General features: G+C 38.5%; 1 protein-coding gene across 15 annotated transcripts; it reads right to left on the reverse strand.

Annotated features, from left to right (window-relative positions):
* Window positions 1–467: 467 nt before the first annotated feature.
* On the reverse strand, window positions 468–16,437 carry LOC111251301 (glutathione hydrolase 1 proenzyme-like). Of its 15 annotated transcripts, none has more exons than XM_086991447.1 (13): window positions 16,238–16,437; window positions 15,921–16,078; window positions 10,615–10,716; window positions 10,226–10,475; window positions 9,618–9,740; window positions 9,206–9,297; window positions 8,105–8,300; window positions 5,366–5,637; window positions 4,803–4,999; window positions 4,355–4,542; window positions 2,572–2,689; window positions 1,954–2,181; window positions 468–1,644 (listed from the first exon to the last, which is right to left on the reverse strand). In XM_086991447.1, exons 4-13 carry the CDS (start codon window positions 10,408–10,410, stop codon window positions 1,489–1,491), a joined length of 1,755 nt encoding a protein of 584 aa, XP_086847573.1. In that variant the 5' UTR covers window positions 10,411–10,475; window positions 10,615–10,716; window positions 15,921–16,078; window positions 16,238–16,437; the 3' UTR covers window positions 468–1,488. The 15 variants fall into 15 exon arrangements, with proteins under 15 accessions (XP_086847573.1, XP_022663486.1, XP_086847576.1 ...); XM_022807751.2 differs by having other exon boundaries at window positions 15,921–16,083; XM_086991450.1 differs by lacking the exons at window positions 15,921–16,078; window positions 16,238–16,437 and adding exons at window positions 12,171–12,204; window positions 12,951–13,051.
* Window positions 16,438–20,247: the final 3,810 nt, after the last annotated feature.

A 20,247-nucleotide genomic window follows, 5' to 3' on the forward strand; every position in this document is an offset into this window, starting at 1 on the left:
AAAAATTTCGTTCAACCTTTTCTTTATTTGTTCACTTTCTGATTAAAAACGGGTTTCAACGATTTTATCTGTGCAAAAAAAAGATAAGATTAGTTTTACGTATTTACTCAAACATTTGACAAACCAAAAGGAGTCCCATGTTTGTCTAACGAGGTTATATACATACACAACGTCAGATAGTATAGAACCGAAGAACTTTTTGGTAGCAACTAATGAAATTATTATGAAAATTAGATACTAACACAACAAACCAAAAAGGTCTTAACCTCGGTTCCATACGATCTCCTCTCCCTTGGTTTGTCTTCAACGATTTCACCAGTTACTATTTCTAAGGGCTTTCTGTTTTGGTGATATCTATATACTTTACGGTAAAATTCAGCACAGAGTTAGGTAGAACAGTTAACTAATACAATGTTTAGAGAAGGGCCTAGAAATCGTCTCGAGATTTCGAAAAATAAGGCTTATAATTAGGTTTTATTCTTTTCAATAATATTTATTATATTATTATTAAGTCTTTAGCCTTAAGGTCGCAGTAAGGCAAATTTAACTAAGATACGACGTACGCGTTAAACGGAGAGCGAGGAGTTAAGGGGAAAGGCTTTTGTATCACTGGTTGTATCACTTGCATTTATCAGGTCATAAAACGTATGAGTGCTTTTCAGAGTTCTAGTCGTGCATCGTATGTGTATATATCAATGTGAAATTCAATTCAAATAGATCATAAAACCTTTTGCCTCACTTCTGATTAATTTAGATTTATGACCCTAAAATTCGGTATTCGTGTCAGTGTGCAGAACCGTATACAGAACTGTTCAAGCCTATAAGTAAGCCTAATAAGGCCTAAACGAACCGAATGTTAAGGTATATAAGAACTAAAAACCTCGTCCGTTAGATATCGTTTTCAAGAGCTGTCTCTTTAGTAACTAAAGGTCGATTTCTATTGATTACGCTTGCAGGAATTACTGATAGCATCGCAATTAGCGCAATTTCCAGAGCTCATATATGCCTCGTTACCAAACGTATGAAGCCAATACCTAGACTTCTTGCTAAGCTGCTGATTTAGATTTCTAGCGACTATAGCCGTCTATGCAACAGACTTAAAGTTTTTTTCGATCTGGCTGTTTCTTATTTCAAAAGACGTTTAATTATCTACGGCAGAAATTACCAGGAATAATTATTTAGATACAAGAAAAGGGTAGCAGGTGGAGTGACGCGAACCAGCACGCAATGGCAAAGTGTCCCATAGGGGTCTGACAGCTGAATTAAAGCACCCCTACTTATTGATGGTGAAGGCTTTTCGGGGACAATATTAGCTTTTTTCTATCTTTATATCACATACATACACGCGTATAATTATTAAACACGATTGTATCCATTGACAATCATACTATATTTAACGCTGAATCGGTTAAGGATAATTTTGCTGGATCCGCTCTTCCATGAGTTACGGCCAAGAGACCCTTGACGGAATATCTTAGATCAACAAATCTAAAAGCCACCACTGGTGCCTCCGCCTTTTCGCGGATCGCAGGCGGCTACAATTTTGTCACCTTCTCTAACGACAGCGACGATGACGCTTCCTCTGACATTGTCAGGGCGCATATAGGTCTCATGTCCCAATTTTTCCAGCTCTTTTATGATGTTCTGAAACAAGAGAATCGGTGCTTAGGCTGGGTAGGAAAAAGATTGTTTCATCTCCTTTGCCGATTCTGTGTGTCCTATATATTATATTGTAAAAATATGGCAAGAAACAATCTTTGCTCGAGTATATCACCAGAGGCCTAGTACTCGCAAGCATTGTGTCAAGTCAATTTTGGGCGGGTGGTGTTGCTAGGCGAACTTGTGTTTAACGAGTTAGCTTGGCGAATATATATATGTTTATTTAGCCAACCAATTATAAACATACGGTGAACAGGGTCAACGGAATATAAGGCAGCGTATAGCGGTACTCACTGGATCGAAATTGCGGTCGTATGTGATACGATTAGGCAAGTATTGGTGATGCAATCTCGAATGCGCAATAGCATCCCCAATCGTGTAGTTCATGTAGAAATAGTACAGTATCACCTCCATAATGGCCGATGTTATCTGCGATCCACCTGCGGCTCCGATAGCCATTACAACTTCACCGCCCTTTATGACAACAGCTGGAGCCATCGACGACAGCGGACGCTTGAGCGGCTAAATTGATTTGCAATTATTGATCGCGTCAGACCCCACGTACAACGATTAAGGCCCAAAAAAAAGCTAGCACTCAAGTTCCCTAGGAAAAAGCCGGCCATGCCTTCCATTCGGCCGCTTTCTTGTTAAAGCAATAATTATAACAGTAATAATGATATTAATTGTATACTCGTGATACAAGGCTAATGTCGACTGTTCGATTAGTATCTGCTGCTCTAATGGTTCACTATGAAATTCTCTTAATACATTTTTTAAAAAGGAGTTTTTATTAAATTTTAAACATAAAAATAAAATTCAATTAAATTAAAGAAAAAAAAATTAAATTAAAAAACAATCGGTTCAGTCTAACTAATATTTATGTCGCACTGCTGGTGATGATGGCTTACAGACCTTGATATAATTGGCTGGCGATGACATCAGACCAAAACCATTCGATTTTTCAGGTATTGAAAAATCGTCCATTTCATTATTGAGAAGTATTCCATTAATCTCGACACCACTTCCAAAGCTAAAACATAACGAAATTTAAAAAACAGGAGTATTATATATAATATTATTTAATAATAAAATGAAAATCAACGCCCTAGTTCATAGCATGTAAGTAATTTAAGTGTATTTAAGGTAGCAGATTAGTAGAAGTTCGCCTTCACTTAATTTTCCCATCTGGTTGAATTTCGATTCTGGCATAGGATCTCCGAAAGAGGAAACAAACTATATTATAGTATATTTTTAACCAGTACGAGTGGGTTTATATGCATGCGCATATGTGAATTAAAGTTCGTACCTACGTGGCGACAATCTCGAAGACGACTTCAACCGGCTTTAACGATATAATGTACGTAAAATTCGACGAGAAAACAACATAGGAAAAAAGGCTTGACCAGAAAAAATCTTTTTTTTTATGTCAAAAACATAGAAAAGCTTTCCCATAGATTGAAGTAAGCCGGGTGCTTGATAACTCCCGAACAGTGCCCCCAACAATGGCCAAAAGCTCCTTAAACGTTTCAGTGTAGAGGTCAATTGGACTGTCGAATTCTACACGGTACGCACAACACTGCATTTTCTAAGATAAACACTATTTTCGCTACATTGGGCCAAATAAGGTGTTTTTCTCAATAAATGATTAAGGATTTTTCAAACATTCAGTGATTTCTCGAACGGCCTACTATTTGCAAGGCCTTCATAGGATAGAGGTAGTTTTCACCTTGTGATAGTGGAATAACGTTAAAGGCATAACAGAACAAGACTAACTCGGTCCAATCAGTGGTAGTTTAGTTATGTTTCGCTAGAGGGCCATAGGATGATTAGAATACGATACTGAGATGTCGGAATTACAGTCCAAACCACAATAACAAAATAAAACGAATCATTGCTGCAATTTTATTAGATCTGTAAAACAGAATATTGAAATAAACAGATACAGAGGACTCGCCGTAATAGTGACTGGGAAATTGTAATAAGCAACTTGATAATTCAAATAAAAACCGAATTAGGCTGGCAATAAAAGTGCCACAAAGTGATGATGATGATGATGATGATCACGATCTGCAACGGGGTCCACAAAAAAGTTGGGGACGGAAATTCGCTCCAGGCTATACTTAAAACACAAATAGGACGCCTGGAATGGTATGCCTGTGTTCCTAGTGCAGATCATCTACCAAGAAAAGTAAGCGCATATGTGTATAGCTATGAAGTCCGTTGGTAATAATATATATATATATATATATAGTTACCATATAATACATAACTAGGATATAGGATGTTAGGAAGTTTGAAGGTGGTGTCAGATAAAGGCTTTTCGTTCACAAACGCTTTAAATTTGTATATTTAAGCCGTTATCAAAATGAATAGAAATGCTGAATGTAGTTGACAGGAACTGAAGTATTTTGCTCACAACTATCGTTTGATATCGTAAGGATACCAGTCCTTTCGCCTATCTAAGGTAAACGTCTTAAATCTTACGTCCGGCACCGTTATTTGGCATTCGGTCAGACGGCCGGCTCCCAACGAAATGAAGTGCGTCTACCCCCTAGTCTTTGAGGGACTTTAGCATTATCGAACAGTAAATACTCTAGAAATGTCTGTTTTCGGTATTATATGCGACAAGACGGTATGTTCCTAAACACTTCAATATACAGACCAACGAAGCACGGTAACAGTGATGATATCTTACTAGAAATTTACGGTAGAAGTTATTGCGATAACATCTCCATTGGGCGCAAAGAAACTGGCATGCGACGTTCCGCGATCCCGGGGCTTATTGAAAGCTCCGTTATATTCGCTCAAGTTTAACGTTTTAGAGTCTGAGATTCTGCTACGCATCTTTTGTGCAAAGTCTTCGCTCTGCATGTTGTCGACCAACTGTGAAACGTGCAATTGAAAACAAATGGAAATATTCACAGTATTGGTTAATCTTCCGCTATCGAGACAAACTAGTTATAACTATGTAGCTTTTTACCATTGGGAATAACATCATTAATAAGTTTCGGTGTTGCATCACCTGAAAGGAGCACCACTTGCGCTCCTGGCCGTTGGACAATCAAATTTTTCTATCGGGCATTTCACTTCACAGATCTACTTTTACCCTATGTGGTAATCTGAACTTATGATTTTACACTTACCTTGGTTATGTTCGATTTAAATTCATCAGACACCGAGGGATATAAATAATCGCCAAGTAATGATCTTTGGGCGTAAGCGAATTTCATGGCCTCGACAAGCCGGTGATATGTAGTCACGTTTTCTTCTAGTTGTTTCATTTTGAACGCTTCTATTATATTCACCATCATCGAAAGCACTGATCCACTTCCCGATAGGCCTACGAATACGGAAAGTTTAGTCATCAGGATTTTGCTTAGTTCAGCTATTCTAACTAGTGAAATAGTGATCAGCTACACTTACAAGTTATAGTAAGTAAATGCGGTACATAGTCACATGAAACTTACACTATTTATACATAAAGTGGAACTTCTTTCGGTGGCTAAAGCGGCTTTGTAACTAAACATTTCAAATGGAATAAACACTAACAGGTCAAAGTTTTTGCTCTGAAACTTCAGCTCGCAGACATTAAACGACAACAGATTCAAAATGGCTTCCTTTTCCCTAAATTACCGATGGCATATATTGCGACATCATTTCAGTTCACCTTCGCGATTTCTACGGTTCCAGTTAAAGGTAGACATACCTCCCGAGTGGACTTCATATTGTCTGTCTTTCATATAGGCAAAGGTTGACTTTCTCCAGTGAGTTCTATAGCTGGCCAAGTCCTGACTAGTCAGAATGCCTCCTCTGGCTTTCAGCGTCTCTACAACCATTCTGCCAATAGATCCGTTGTAAAACTCGTGTGCAAAATCGTTAGTAGAAGCAAGCTTTTGGAATATTTTAGCCAGGTCTGGATTGTAGATGGTGTCTCCGTGCTTTTTCGTAGAATTCTTCTCCTGGTCGAAGTAGATCTTCCTAATAACACATGCATTAGTGCTGAGTATGAGACTGCATCAAATTATATTAAATGACCAAACAATAGTTAGATCTCGCTGATAAGTCAAAGCCACCCAAGGTAGACCATTAGCATGCCTAAAATCTTGGCTGTTTTGAGAAAATACAATTCATCAGTGGATATTTAAAATACGCAGGGAAGCTAAACCTTCGGATGCTACTGATAGTAAAACACCCTGCTTCTACCTATTAATACGCCTAGGGTTTGCTGTCAATTATGAATTAAGTAATCAATCAAAATGTTAACCGATACCAAATTATAACATTAGTTAAATCAAGATAATATTACATCTAATATAAGAAAAAAACTCGACTTGTAAATGAACCTTTGAAAAAACCTTGAATTACTATGTTGGCTGCTGAAATCAAATCATCCTAATTTTTTCAATAGAGGATGGTCTCTATTGCCACATAACGTCTCTCAAATATATTTTGTTCTGCTTTCTTTGGACAGCACAACCTCTACGTAAGCGTATTCTTTACCCTTTCTGCTGTAGTCACCAGGTACTATGGCCAGCTGTCTCTTCAGATCGTTTGGAATTAGAAATACAGACATTTATATTGTGATGTATCGAAGTAGGGAAGGGAACTGAGGACTTGAAAGAATAATATATTCAGTCTTTCCACGCGATAAATCAAATCGAATTGAACACCCTCAATAGCCCTGATGTGCCGAGTCAAATGAGAACCTGATTTCGCAGAAATAAGTGTATTGTGACATAAAAACAAAAAAGTACTACAACTCTGACCAGCAGACTGAACTGTTGGTATATTATGTAAATGCTAAAATAGGTGTTACAATTGCGCAAGTATGTTTCTCACAGTTGACCGCGGACCGTTTGTGAGTTTTGGGAAAGTTCAAGTAAGCATTGCTTCTGTGAACTTTATTAATAAAACTTTCTGATAAATTCAATATTGAAATAAATTAATGTATTTATTACTGTAGGACCGCTGCCGCTGTTGAACACCTCGCCGTATACGCCTACCTTATTATTTTCCTAGGCTTATCCTATGACCACATACCAACCGCATTACCGTAAACCGGCCTTTTTATTTTGATGGTAGACAGTATGGTGTTCTTTGTCTAGCCAAGAAGATGAATTTAAAGCGAAATACAAGCGGCCGAAGGTCACGCATCTGGTTCACAATTACCGATATTCGACCTAGATATATGGATACCGATATAGGACAGATGGCTAACGTATTCGGGTATAATTACCCGTATCCGATCAATAAACCCAAACGGGCGCCATGCGGGATATGGAATTGAATAACCCCCTGTTTAAAGATTCTTTGATTTCGTCCTATTTGCTAGAAACTAAATTTACCATGAAGCGTAAGTAGAAAAACCTGCAGGCGCCAGTCGCATACAGCGCATTAGCATGGATAACAAAAGTAACTGGCCTTTTCGATCTCTGTTTTTCAAAAATCCAATTGCTTCCCTCCTTTTAACACTTGTTCGCATAGCAAATTTATCTGTCTGTCCTATGTAATTTTATACGGGAGATTTATACGGTTATTTGTCATCCTTTTCGTTAATTGATTAACGTACTATCGGCTTATTTAAAAGCGCTAAGTCTCGGCAAATGTCTACCAATCGGATTGTGTTAAAATTCCAATATCGATCGTGCAACATAATAATTATATGAGAAAAAGGGTCCTTTAAATGAAGGCAAAATTGATGCTTTTTACCCGGGGTTCATGTCCTATTGCCTATTCCTTTCCTAAAAACAAGATCCGTTATATTCGGTTAGTTGTAGAGGTCGTATCAGTTCGTCAACGAATTGGTGGAGACCATCGTCGAAATATACGGAAACCAAAAATTAATCTGTTATAGAAAAATTGAAATTCGCATACATTATGGAACTATCAAGCAAGAGGAAGCATACCTTTGATACAATATGATATCTGAGTTTATCAGAGACGCTGGCAGTCCCTGATGGATTTTATAAAAGCACGAATGTGATAACACTGAATATTTGTCAGTCGTGACGACCTCTAAATTATCGTAAAGTTTATTTATAATATGGTGACTAAAAAGAACTAAATCGCCTTTCGAGCTGCGATCTTTTTAAAAACATTATGTAAACTCCTTATAATAAACATGTTCTTTAGTTATGTCTTAGCCATCGTCACTATTCTAATGTCGATATAAATGCATTTAGTGAATTGAATAAATTGGTATACATTTAACAGTAGTGAGAATATTTTTGTTTTATTTTTATTTTAAATTTAGAAACTTAACTGCTAGGTCATATGAGTGCGCTAGGTCGCTGGCAAATAGAAGGGCGCTGAAGGAAAGATCGAAGGCATATTGGGACCAAACGAAAGGCTTTATGGGAGAAAATGTAAATATCGAGATGGAAAAATAGTATTTATTTTGCATATTTTCATGAACGAGTAGCCTCTTGAAAAAGCTTTAGCTCACCTGAGATTTTCCGATTGGTAGATCAAATCCGCTTTCTCTTTGATAGAGTGCGCAAGATGATGTCCAACCGTATAACCTCCGGCAGCTAATTGGATCGCAGTCTCGAAAAGGTCCTTATAGGTGACGTTCGAACCAACAAATTTCAGTAGCTCTTGATAACCGGCCAACTCTCCCGGCACAGCAACCGATAAAGGTCCTGAAGTTGAAGACAGAAACAATTTAGATGATTCAGTCTTAATATCTAAACTGGACAAGTATGACTACGGACCGATTTAGAATTATGTTGGTTTATCATTTCTATAATTTTTATGATTCCAAAAGATCTTCCTAGACTAGCTTGTTTTTCTATAAACTATATATAATACCATTGATACGACAGGATGTGTCGCTTCATAGTTACGTTGCGTGAGTTGAGTGTGGCATTCCAGCTGGTAACCTTCTGGCGTGCCTTTTAGCTGCGACGTCTAGAGTTCTAAAGATAAACTTTCGTACGACCTCTAACAACGAAAATGTTTGTCTGAGTTGAAAAATTGCACAGCGTTAGAGGTGCGTCAGCCAAGAAAAGCGAAAGAATTAAATAATTTAGTCACCAAATACAATACGATCTGCTAATTCTATAGGTGTATACAGTAGAACAGAATTCATCTAGAAAATAGGCACTCAGAGACAAACTGGCGACTTTTATATCAAACCTCCACAGGATACATTTTACCATCTGAGTAGGAGGTGCTTCATTGTATTTATATAAATTACAAACATTTCAACGAGGCGTTGACCATTTAGTAATTCAAAATTTTGTTAGACAAATTTTATAATACATGCGATATTTACATTCCCTGTACCACGACTACATTGCCTTCGATGCGCCCCTGCATCGGCGCACAGAGATTCTCGATTCGAAACAAATTTCCGTTTCAATTTTCCGAGACCAAAATACCGCTAAGCTAGCGTGCATATCTGTGAGTTCGATTACGTAATAAGACAAGACATGTTTAATCTTTACGATAAAAATGCTTTAATGACAAAATACGCTATTGACATTCGAGGAAAGCTAGTTGAAATGGATTGACTGCAAAGGAATTGAAATCAAAGCAGACGAACCAACAGCGCTGTTTGACTTGACAAACATATCCGATTTGGCGGCCAATGGAGCAGCTTCACGAGCATCAAGGAAATGCACCTTTCCAGTCGACCTGCAAGTGAGTCATATAATAAAGGGTTCTGTTCTGACTAGACTTGTGCCTTTTCCATTTTAAGCTAAGTCCAAATTATGAACGCATGGCACTTCCGCTCATATTATTTTCAGAATCCATGCAAATAGATCTTTCTTTCTGCGCTTATTACTATTGCTTTCGATTTACTCGAGCAAATTCATCAATCAGTTTTTCCTGAAGCTCAGTCTAGAAGCGGATAGTTGCGCTGGCTACAGTGGGAAAATAAGTAGATTGAAACGGCACAGAGGCAAGGTTGAGTTTACGTAGTAGGTCACTTATTGCGTGAGGTAACGACCTACTTTTGAAAGTAGACAGCTAGAAAGCCCCCACCAATACCGAGAGATTCTGGCAATACGACTCCAAGGCAAAGAAGAGACGCGACCGCAGCATCAGCGACTGTCCCACCTCGCTTGTAAATAACACTGAAATGAGGGTAACATTTCTACTTAAATTATTATATCACGTTGACCATATCACATAGCGTAATAAGGCACCTTGAGGATATAAAAGACATCGTACATAGTTTATATAATGTAGTTGATAAAATTATATTAGAATAAAGTAAACGTAAACATTTTACTACCTTTTCTGTTAAAGTTTACTACTAATAAATAAGGCACTAAATTAGTAGCTACAAACAATGACAAATAATTAGGCTTTTGCCACCATCAATAATCATTTAATTCGGTTTAGGCAGCTAAACCATATGCATCAATCCAATTTACTCTAAGAGTAACTTTAATGAACACTTTTTGATTAACATTTTAATGTCAGAGAGACAGAACCGCTGGTACTATATGATTTCCATAAAAATCTTATCTGATGTGAGCATTCGCTCAAGGTTAATTTTTTTAGTAACTGTTAGAAGCGCGATAGTCCGAAAGTCAAACTTTCACTTGCTACTCACCCAGAAATCTGGGCACATTGGGGTTCGTCCATAGCACTGGCCCACGAAGAATAGGTTTTCGACAAAGGCTTTCCTTCCGTATACTTGTATCCTTCATGTCTTCGAATTACGACGAAATACACGATAATTACTGCGGTAATGAGACAGGCCGCAGTTAAAACGCAGACCATCGTTTGCCGCCTCATATTGTCGGTTTCGAGGGTAACCGGGGTTTTTGGACTGCGTAAGGGCTCGCTTGGCCTTTTAAGGCCTGGAATATTCGAAAGTAAAGGTTTAGTCTGTAGATGTTTTGCTTTTTGAACCAGATCTTGACCCGCTTCTTGAGAAGCTTTGGAATGATTAGCTTTCTGAGAGCAGTTCAGTAATTTTGCTTTGTCATCTTCCGTTACCAAACTCGTTGTAAACGAGGTCGATGATGATATCGAGGTCTGTGGCAGCGACGATTGTGAGATCAAGGATTCCGTCGACTGTGACTCCGGATTTGAACGGGACTAAATAAAAGAAATAAAACTTCGTTTTAAGCATATGAATTAGCTAACATATAACTTAGTCAACTGAATTCGACCTTGTTTTTAAATCAATGGACGGCAAAGCAGAGAACATAACTTGTTTACTCTTTTCAAATTATTTCATTACTGTATGGTGTAGGTGGTTCATTACAAACTGGTGTAAATGTATCTTACGTATCCATTGCGGCTTGTGTAGTCTGCTCGCCCTCCTTCTATCTATTTAGGGTACTAAACGCCAATTTAATTCATGTGCATTTCGAGAACGGATTCAACCTGTATGAGAAGGTCGACGTCCCCTACGCGCGTCGAAGTAATTTCCGCTTTGTTGAAGAAGCTTTCCTCAATTTGATCAACGCATGTGTTCGGAACAGGGTTATAAAAAGCCGATTCACTGCGTCTTATTCTAATATCGAATACTCAAAAAGAAAGTCAACACACTCGTCGAGGCCGTAGTAATATAGTGTATATAAAAAGCACTCCCATAATAGTTTATTTAAGGTTGCGTGTGGGCAACCTGTGTTACACCGGTTAAAAGTGTTCTGGGAATGAGGCTATGGAAACGTACGCTCAAGATCTCTCTCTCGTTCTCGCTCTATCAGATTTCTGCAAGTTTTTAACTGTCCAGCAATTAACTTTATATGCTTGAAAAGTCCGTAACCTATAAATATCAAATAGATACCAAAAACCAGCGGAATGTAACAAAAGGCAGCTTACCATTTTTGTCACGTTGGTACTGTGAACCAGTCAGACCTAGGATTATTTCAATTTCTCAAATATTGTTGTTTTTTTGCAATAATTCATACGCTGGGTAACCGTAGCTCCACCAAAACTACGGCTGGCACAACATTTTTATTTGAGACAAGGGCAGAACAACATCATTCCAATCAGCGGAAATAACATATGTAGATAATATCTACAATCTCGTATTAACATAATCAAAGGGATGGGCTTAAGTTTTAAAATGAAGATCTTTCTGTACATGGTGTTTCAGCTACCTCTGCAATGATACCCCATTGTAAACATGAGTCATCAGTTAACTCGCGAAATTCGAATGTTTGATTTGAGGTTCGTTTAGATTAGTAAGCGTAATTGTCAGATTATATCCTGCTAGTCCATATTAGTTTATACATTATGGAAAAAAAGCCGAGAGATCGTTTAGTCTATTCAATCCGACAGGGAATATATGCAGGCAGTGTATTTAGTAAATATCGGTAAACATAGCCTGTACGGCCTACTGCCTTCGAATTTTCACGTCAACTGTAGTGCACGAAAGTTACGGTAATTATGGCTTTATTTTTTTTCTGAGGAGCAGGCTTTCTCAGATCCACTTAACTGTGATAAAGTTAATGTAAGCTAAGGTAAAATTCACCGTAATCTCGACTGACTTACGCATTAGTTTATTACGTTTATGTTGAGTTTGTCCAATATTAACTTACTGTGCTACAGATGGTGCTGTTGCGGCTGCATAGCCTGTAAAGCATATCGAGTGCATTGGAATATAAACCTATAATCAGTTCGCAAAGCTCACAGACTAAAATCCACAAGGTACGATTCGAAAGTGTTTTTGCCTAAAAGTCCATGATGCAAATACAAAGCGAAAGACCTCGATTAACTCGCCATATTCAAATCAAGTTTAAAAAAATTGAAAAAATATTTTGATTAATAGTTGCTTAGGTGGGAGCTCCCGTGATAACTTAGTCGGTAATGTATTTTCCAGCTAATTTTAGGGACACGTTATGGTCTAGGTTCGAACCCACAGGACTTCGTTTCATTCTGAGACCCAGCCGTTTGATAGAATGCCTTACGGCGATACTGGGCGCAAAATTCAAAACATACAAGTAGGAACATACTTCTTGGAACATTCGGCCGAAGCTGCCCACTGACGCATATCACTCAACTGGCAACGTTCGCAAAGTGGAGAGCGCCATTTTGCAAACACTTTCCGTTGATTAACTTTTATGATGAACCTTTACAACTGTTTTATTTCTGCCCAATCATCCTAAACACAAAATCAAGATATACTATTTAATTTAAAGATTCATTACTCTAAATGAACACTCAACCCGCTAAATTCACACACATAAAAGGCGTACCATTCGCTACACAATGAAGGACGGCTGTAGTTTTAAGATGATTCTACTCAGCGCTCAACAAAACGCTATGCTACACCAATAGCACTCCATCAGTTGCAGCTTTCTATAGATCAAACTTCGTACCTTTTTCTATGCGTAGATATATAGACACATTAAAATAAGGCCTTTGGCAGCGATTTACGTAGCCAGACCAAACAACAGGTGTTGCGTGGCTTCGGTCCTTGAGTTACTTTTCAGCTCAGACGTATCGTAGCATAGATTACACAGCCATGAGAGGGTTACCAGCATCATGAGACAAGTTCCGTAAGAACTACGTTTGTTTATTACAACAAGAGCTTTATTAATTTCTCTCCTAGGCGGAGCTGTTTAAATATAGTTTTTCTATCTTATATGCAAGCTCTGTACCAAGATAGCTCTTTATTAAGCTCCGTATCTGTCTTTTGAGCTCGATGCACTATTTATGTCTAAGTCTAACTAATATACTTTTAACACAGATTAAACAGCAGATCAGCAAGGTTATCACTGAGTCATTCTGCCTGTTACTTGCTAACCCTTATGCTACGGTTAGATCATAATGTTACGTCATAATAACGATATTCTACTCTTTATTGCACAATATATATAAACTGTTGTAATTTTTTTTTATTTTTAGAGAAAGGGCCAAAAATTTTGGATTTAAGCTATAAGGTATCCTAGATTGTGTTAGGTTATAAGGTGTTTGCGTACTGGTAGCCCGCGGTAGTTTCATCCGATACTGGAAGCTGGGGCAGTGCCGCTCTTTTTATAATGTTGTAAAGATGTGAGTTACTGTTTTTCCGTTGCAGGCATTCACATTTCAATTTCTCGTATAGACATTGTTGTTTTAACATTAACCCACAACGTTTAGGATACTGATCAAGTTCTATGGTTCGTACAATCAGAGCAAACATCATCATATTTAGTTTATTCGATTGATAAGTAATCCCTTAAAACATGCTGCAAAAAACCTGTGTCAACTGTTATCAGCTTCCGTCAAGTAATCCCTTGTGTCAGATGGCACTGTGGGTTTTTCATCTTTTTGTTTATGCAAGCCAGAGTTCTATAAATTTCGCAATGAAAAAATATTCTATATATATATATATATATATATATATATCATATTTTTTCATTGCAATCAGATCATTGTCCTCGATGCGCCGAGATCCCCGACTGTGTTTGTCTTTAAAAAGTTATTCCTAGCACAGCCTTTATTCTGGAATCTCGTGATAGTCTGCAGACTGTAACCGCCACTTCTATTACCTGAACCCTGTTCATAGATGCACTTTGCAGGGCGAGCACTGCTAGCTCCTTTGGGGCTAGCTCCACAAAATCCACTTGTCATTGAAAATCTAGAGGTAAGTTTCCAAATAGTAAATCATTTTTTCACTTTAATAAATACAAATAAAATTGCGCACAAAGAAAAACATGTTTAAACGGTTGCGTTCGTTCGAAATTTCCTGCCAAGCGAACGACGCACACTGACACGCTGATCTCCCAGATCGTCTGTATTTTCTCCATCAAACGTTGCGTTCATACGAAAGAAGCCGGTATGTGGCTGTATCTGGGAGCTCCGATGTAAGACTTCCTGTGTTTGGCGACCAGATCGAGAAGAAAGGACGAGATCAACTGACCGATTACCGGCACAGTTAGATTTACTGATTTGAAACCCGCCAAAGGTTTTTCCCAGAAATTCAAACCGAAGCAACAAACGGTCTCGTCTTGACAATAATAGACATCTTGTTTTGCTTACAGCCCTTGACTGACCCTCAGCCAGCAATGCCCCCTCACAATTTCACAGACTCTGAAGCCTTATTGGACGGGTCTTTGATAACGCTGGCATTAACATCCGTTGCTACGCAGACCGAACGGAAAAAGTTATTTCGGAGCGAAATGCTTAAAGGGTTAATTCCTAGCTGATAAGTTACGATTTGTCGAAACGCTCAGTCTACGTTATATTGGCAATCCCAGCGGCGAAATGCAACCCGCTACATATGACCCAACGCACGGCCCTAGGTTCTTTAAAACGATGCCTTTTTTACTGCATTAATGACCGCCCACCAGGAAGCGAGTCTACGCTTATCGCCATTTTGTCTCATTGAAAGCCATTAATAACAATTTTTAGGAAAATGTGAAAAAAACATTAAGCTATCTATTCACTGTAATCAAACGGGGGCAGAAAACATAAAAATAAATTAGCTTTTAGTATACCATTTCTTTAAAACATAGGTTTCTTCTTAAGCATATTTAATAACGATGAATGATCAATATGGATTAGATTGAAATCAACACGTAGAAGAAACCACTATATTTACTAAATGGACCGCGTTCGCACATCAAAGTATCACCTGATACCGCTCGAAACGACGGAGACACCTGACTGAAGACAGCTATTAAAAGCCTTTACTTCATTTTTCTGCTATGGCTATTGAACCAGCACAACTTGTATTTCAATGGCCCTATCAAGAAGACTAAAGATCAGGCCGCATTTCAGCTCTGTAGGGCACATTAAACGCCAGAACACTCACAAAGCTGGAAGATCTGAAAGTGTCATAACTGGATAACATCAACGGAAATCTTCATCAGTTATCAGCAGTGCATTGAACGGCGCGATAATAATTATGAATATCTAAAGTAAGAGGAAAAGTTACGCACTCAGTATAGGGTATTTTGCAATTGTAAATAAATGGAAGCCGTTTTTATATTATGTTATTATTTCAACGTTTTTATATTATGTGTATATACCGAATAAAGTTGAACACGATAATTTTACGGACCGTCTTATTATTTAACCGTCAACGAATCATACAATACACTAGGGAGTATGTTTGCGTTAATGGCTCAATGGCTACGACTTTTCGCCTTATTTTCATGAACAAAGCAGACAGCGATTCCAGACAATAGTTTCATCTATGTAGACCAACTAACCCAATAAAAATTCAGTTTTACAAGTATACTTTTTTTTTTTTGCTTTAAATTATAGAATCAAGTGTAGTGCGGTACGTTGCAAGTCCATATTATTATTTTCATTGTATTTTTTTGCTTGCTTTGTTCACTATCTGTAGCATATCCACTTACCTTAACAAGAGGTTCTGTGATTCCGACATGAAACGTTTCTCAAAATAAGCGCAATCATCACCGGCAGTAGGCTTTTTTTGTGCGCTGGCACTTCTTCCCGCTAGGCGAGTCACTTATCCAATTACTTGGTGTGTACCAGCTGTATGATCAGCAGCGCGCTGCCCTATTTACCATTATGACAATAATATTCCCCATGAAAATATTATGTAATACACACTACTATAATATGATGCGATTATGACCTAAACTCTTCTAAAATATTCATCGACTGCAGTCATTGTGGCGTCTAACGTTTCCTGAAATAAATAAAACTTAACCTCATGAAGTCGATTTCATTCACATTCGACATACATCCTTCCTCTAAGGGGTACGACTCACTAATCGAATAAAACAGAGCTGGCCAAGTCACCCTCAGGGTACTGCCCCTTCTATAGACTATCAGTTCATTTCATATACGAATCGTTTGGATTGTCTGTCCATTTAGTAGCTTGTCTAGTTAGTAAATGTCGTAGAGAAGCAAAACGAGCTCAGTGACGTCTGGTCCATCGGCGTCATAACGAAAGATTCGCATATGATACCAGCCTGCAAATTAAAACGTCCCTACATGCGCTTGCGAAGCTCCGCTTGGTGTTCGCTATCAAAGCGCTTAGTATTATCCTGGTTTCCATTATGTCCTGCAGAGCACTGTAACGGACTTTGCAGCGATCTAGAGAAACATCAGTGGGTATCATCGCTTGTTCGCTGTCTTGTTAGTCCTTGCGACATAATTTGGGATCTGTATGCCTATGTAGTTGCCTCTGATATGGGCGCGCAAAGAAAGACCTCGATGACTAAATAAAAAAAAGCAGCACCCGAACACAAATAGTTGCGCTATTAATGTTAGCTGACGGGTAGCGTGAGACGTTTCCAAGTGCGCAAATACGTCACTGGGATGCACTCACTCGCTGCCGGTACCACAGTTAAAACGGTCATAGATTCTTCAATGCTGCTGATAGGTTTACGAAAATAGAAATAAAACTGAGCAGTGCCGCTCGATCACGATAGAATGTGTCCTGTCTTTTGAAGCGTTTTTCTCAAAATAGACGAAGAATCGTATATAAAGTAATAGGCAAATGAAAGGCTTTGATCGTGTACTTTGATGAACTCATAAAATCATCTTTAGGAAGAAAAATATTAGCGAAATATGCGTAGAGTAAGACCGGTCTACACTGTAAAATGTAATTTAATCGACCTTCTTCAGAAATTTAATGGAACTAATAAATAAACAGCCAACTACGTTTTGTTAGATTACCAATAGTCTACAAAATAGGTTAAAGTTAGCTTAGAAAAATGAGCCAATATGCATTTCGCCGACGTCGAATCGGCGTGCGTGCAAGTGCACCTAGGTTGATTCTGGTAGCGCTTCTGTGCTAGCTAGTTTGCTTGGTTCCGTTTTGGACTAGGTTCCGTCCTTTTGTGAAGCCCACGTGCGGCTGACGGATATTTTAGGTCGTGTCATCACCTATATACTTGTAGCAAACTCCAGCATAGTTCATCCTCATTTCAGTACGCATCGCAACTTGTCCCTATTATAGCGTATACAGCAGCCAAACAGCTCACTAAAGACTAGCGTTCTTACTAACGATAGAGGCTAAAGTCGAATTGAGCTTAGTTCAGAGAACTCATAAGGCTGATTCCGAGATTTAGGTGGTCTGAAAAGATATATGAGCATACCTTGTTCTCGTGCTCTAGATATATTTTTGAATAGTTTACCATAAATTCTTTTTCTATGTTCTTCTGTACCTGACGTTGCGCGGGAGTGACAAGGACAGCTGGCTTACCGAAGACAGTATAGACAACATTGTTGGGTCGATTCTCCAATGGCATTCAACTGCATCGGCTAATGAAAAAGACTCTGAGGGAATTATCGGCTTACCGAACAACTGCCTTTGGTGTAATCACATTTTAGCCTTCAATCGATAATAAACGGCACTATTTATTCTTTTTAGTACACCTATATGTAACACTGTTCAAGGCTTGTGGCCCATGGTCGGTAGACTAGGCCTGACATATGCTAGCAGTTTTTCCTTATATTATAACTTACTAATAAAGCAACAGGAAAAAAAAGTAAAAGAGTCGATGATTAAACTGAACACAGTATGATATGGTATTATAGAACATTATATTTAGATCACGACTAGCCGACAGCAGTAACTACTATTGATCGGCTGCGCCTGCACGCGTTTGTTTCCCGGAATTGAAATTTATATTAGGTTTCATTAAATGCATATGGTAGTACACTTTTAGAGGAGCCTTCCTTTTTTTAAATAACTCAAAAATATAATATTTTGTGTTCCGTATAACTTAGCTCTCCTTTGTCCACAGTTAATGTTCTGTCGGTAATCATGTTAACGGTTCCGTTACGTCGTTTCTTTTTCCTGGAAGATTCAATTAGTCAGAGGGGTTTATGTTTGGACTACGATACGTGACATCAAACAGACTTGTTCGAACGCAGCCTTTCGTAGAATACGGAAGTCAAAATCGACGTGTCCAATTTACGTGTTTCCATATGTCCCTCTGTCTGCTATATATATATATATATATATATATTGTTTTTCACAAGCGAATATGGATTTTTTGGCGTTTATTTGCGCGTCTAACGCTGCCTGACCGACTTTCGACCACATTCATAAGTCAAATACGTCGACCCTTATGTATGATATTGTTACGTATCGTTAAATCCAACAATTGCGCTGTTTCATTAGAGTAGTCTCAAGTACGCAGTCTTACTACATCGTAGAAAACAGCATAGTTGAGCGCATCATTCGTCGGTATTTTTGCTGAAGTTACTGCATCGTTCGTGGCATTACCCGAGTGAGAATACTACGCGCCTTGACCTCGCGGTAGCTGTACATATGCTTCGACACGTTTGGCACGCGTATATAAACCGGTTATTGCTGAGCTCGCGTCAGAATTGAATAGTTTATAATTGAGAGAGTCTGGCTGTTAAGTGCGACCCTATACATCGTCCTAGGCTGCATGTGTATGGTCAACAGCATACTCAGCATAATTTAGAAAACAGCTGTGTAAACAGCCTTTATAAGACGTAGTTTGTTAAAACTGTTAGTTGTTTAGTCCACAGAAGACACTTGTGTCCTCTACTAATGTTTATTAGTGAGAATCTCGTCGTGACACCATCATCAGTCACCAAGATTAATCAGGTCCATTGGTGGACTACGGTTTACCAACAGTCAATGCTTCATGCTATGTAGCCATGTTGATCTAAGCGGTAGGTGTCAGCAAGCGTTTACTGGAACCCAAACGTATCCGAGGCCGGCCCGATGTTCCCGAGTCAGTTTAAAATTTTTGCATGATCAGCAGCGTTTTGATCGACCTAGCGGGGCTGGTCGAAGGCCTTCGTCGGATATGGGGTTACTCGCGTTTTCGGCGAATCATTATGCTAAAACCGAAACGCAACAAACAAAATTATCAGTAAAAAGCGACGGAACTAACATGAAGCGATCGGCTATTTAGCAACTAATGCGAATATGAAGAGTTGTTATTCGACGGAATCGGGATACCTGAGTCAATTTTTTCGATCGTCCGAACCATTCCAGTTCCTTACCGTATAATACGATTAATGGATTGTATCTGTCAGCTTTGCGCTAAGAGTTTAATTGGCAGACTGATCACCTATTAAACGAGAAGTTTCACATTGTTATACCAAAACTGGAGACAAAGATGGCCATAAATCATTATTAGTAATATTATTAGTTACCTTACCTGAATCATTAGGTGGCAATAGTGACTTTTAACTGATATTCCCACCCAGTATGATTCCTACACCAGATCTTGTATTATTGTTTTGTCATTGTAAGCTATAACTATACATTGCTTCGCAACAATATCTTACGTCGTTTGTGTTTCTCTAATGCTGTGCATTGCTCGAATAGCTCTAGACTCGCTGGTGTTTGTTGGAAGGGTAATCCGACGCTGTCTGTGGTCTAACAGCTGCTCGACTCCACGTGAAATCAGAAATGTTCGATATGAGCGTCCTACAGATCACGAGCACGTATAATATCAGACGTTCCAAAAAATTATTGGCTTAAAATTACCGTAAACGTCTGTCTAGACGATCGGTACTTTTCACCCAACTTACTAACACACAGAGTCTCTTTACTGAGAACTTTTTTAGAGAGGGATGTATAAGTTTGCATTGGGCTTTCGTGATGGTTCTATACGATCAGGAATTGCAATTGCTTGGCGCGTTTGACGCGATCTTCTTAGATACAGATTGCCGTGGCTCATCTGTATGGCATCATTTTAAGAACTTCCACGTGATTATTAG

This window comes from Varroa destructor, unplaced genomic scaffold, assembly GCF_002443255.2.
Source record: "Varroa destructor unplaced genomic scaffold, Vdes_3.0 BEIS01000005.1, whole genome shotgun sequence".
Classification (NCBI taxonomy): domain Eukaryota; kingdom Metazoa; phylum Arthropoda; class Arachnida; order Mesostigmata; family Varroidae; genus Varroa; species Varroa destructor.

What these genes read in the sequence shown, in the direction of transcription:
- LOC111251301 (XM_086991444.1), bottom strand. An exon ending in ATATGAAGTCCACTCGGGAG is followed by an intron (nt 5,000 to 5,365) that starts GTATGTCTACCT and finishes CCGTATTCGTAG; the next exon opens with GCCTATCGGGAAGTGGATCA. An exon ending in CGCCAGCCAATTATATCAAG is followed by an intron (nt 2,182 to 2,571) that starts GTCTGTAAGCCA and finishes AAATCAATTTAG; the next exon opens with CCGCTCAAGCGTCCGCTGTC.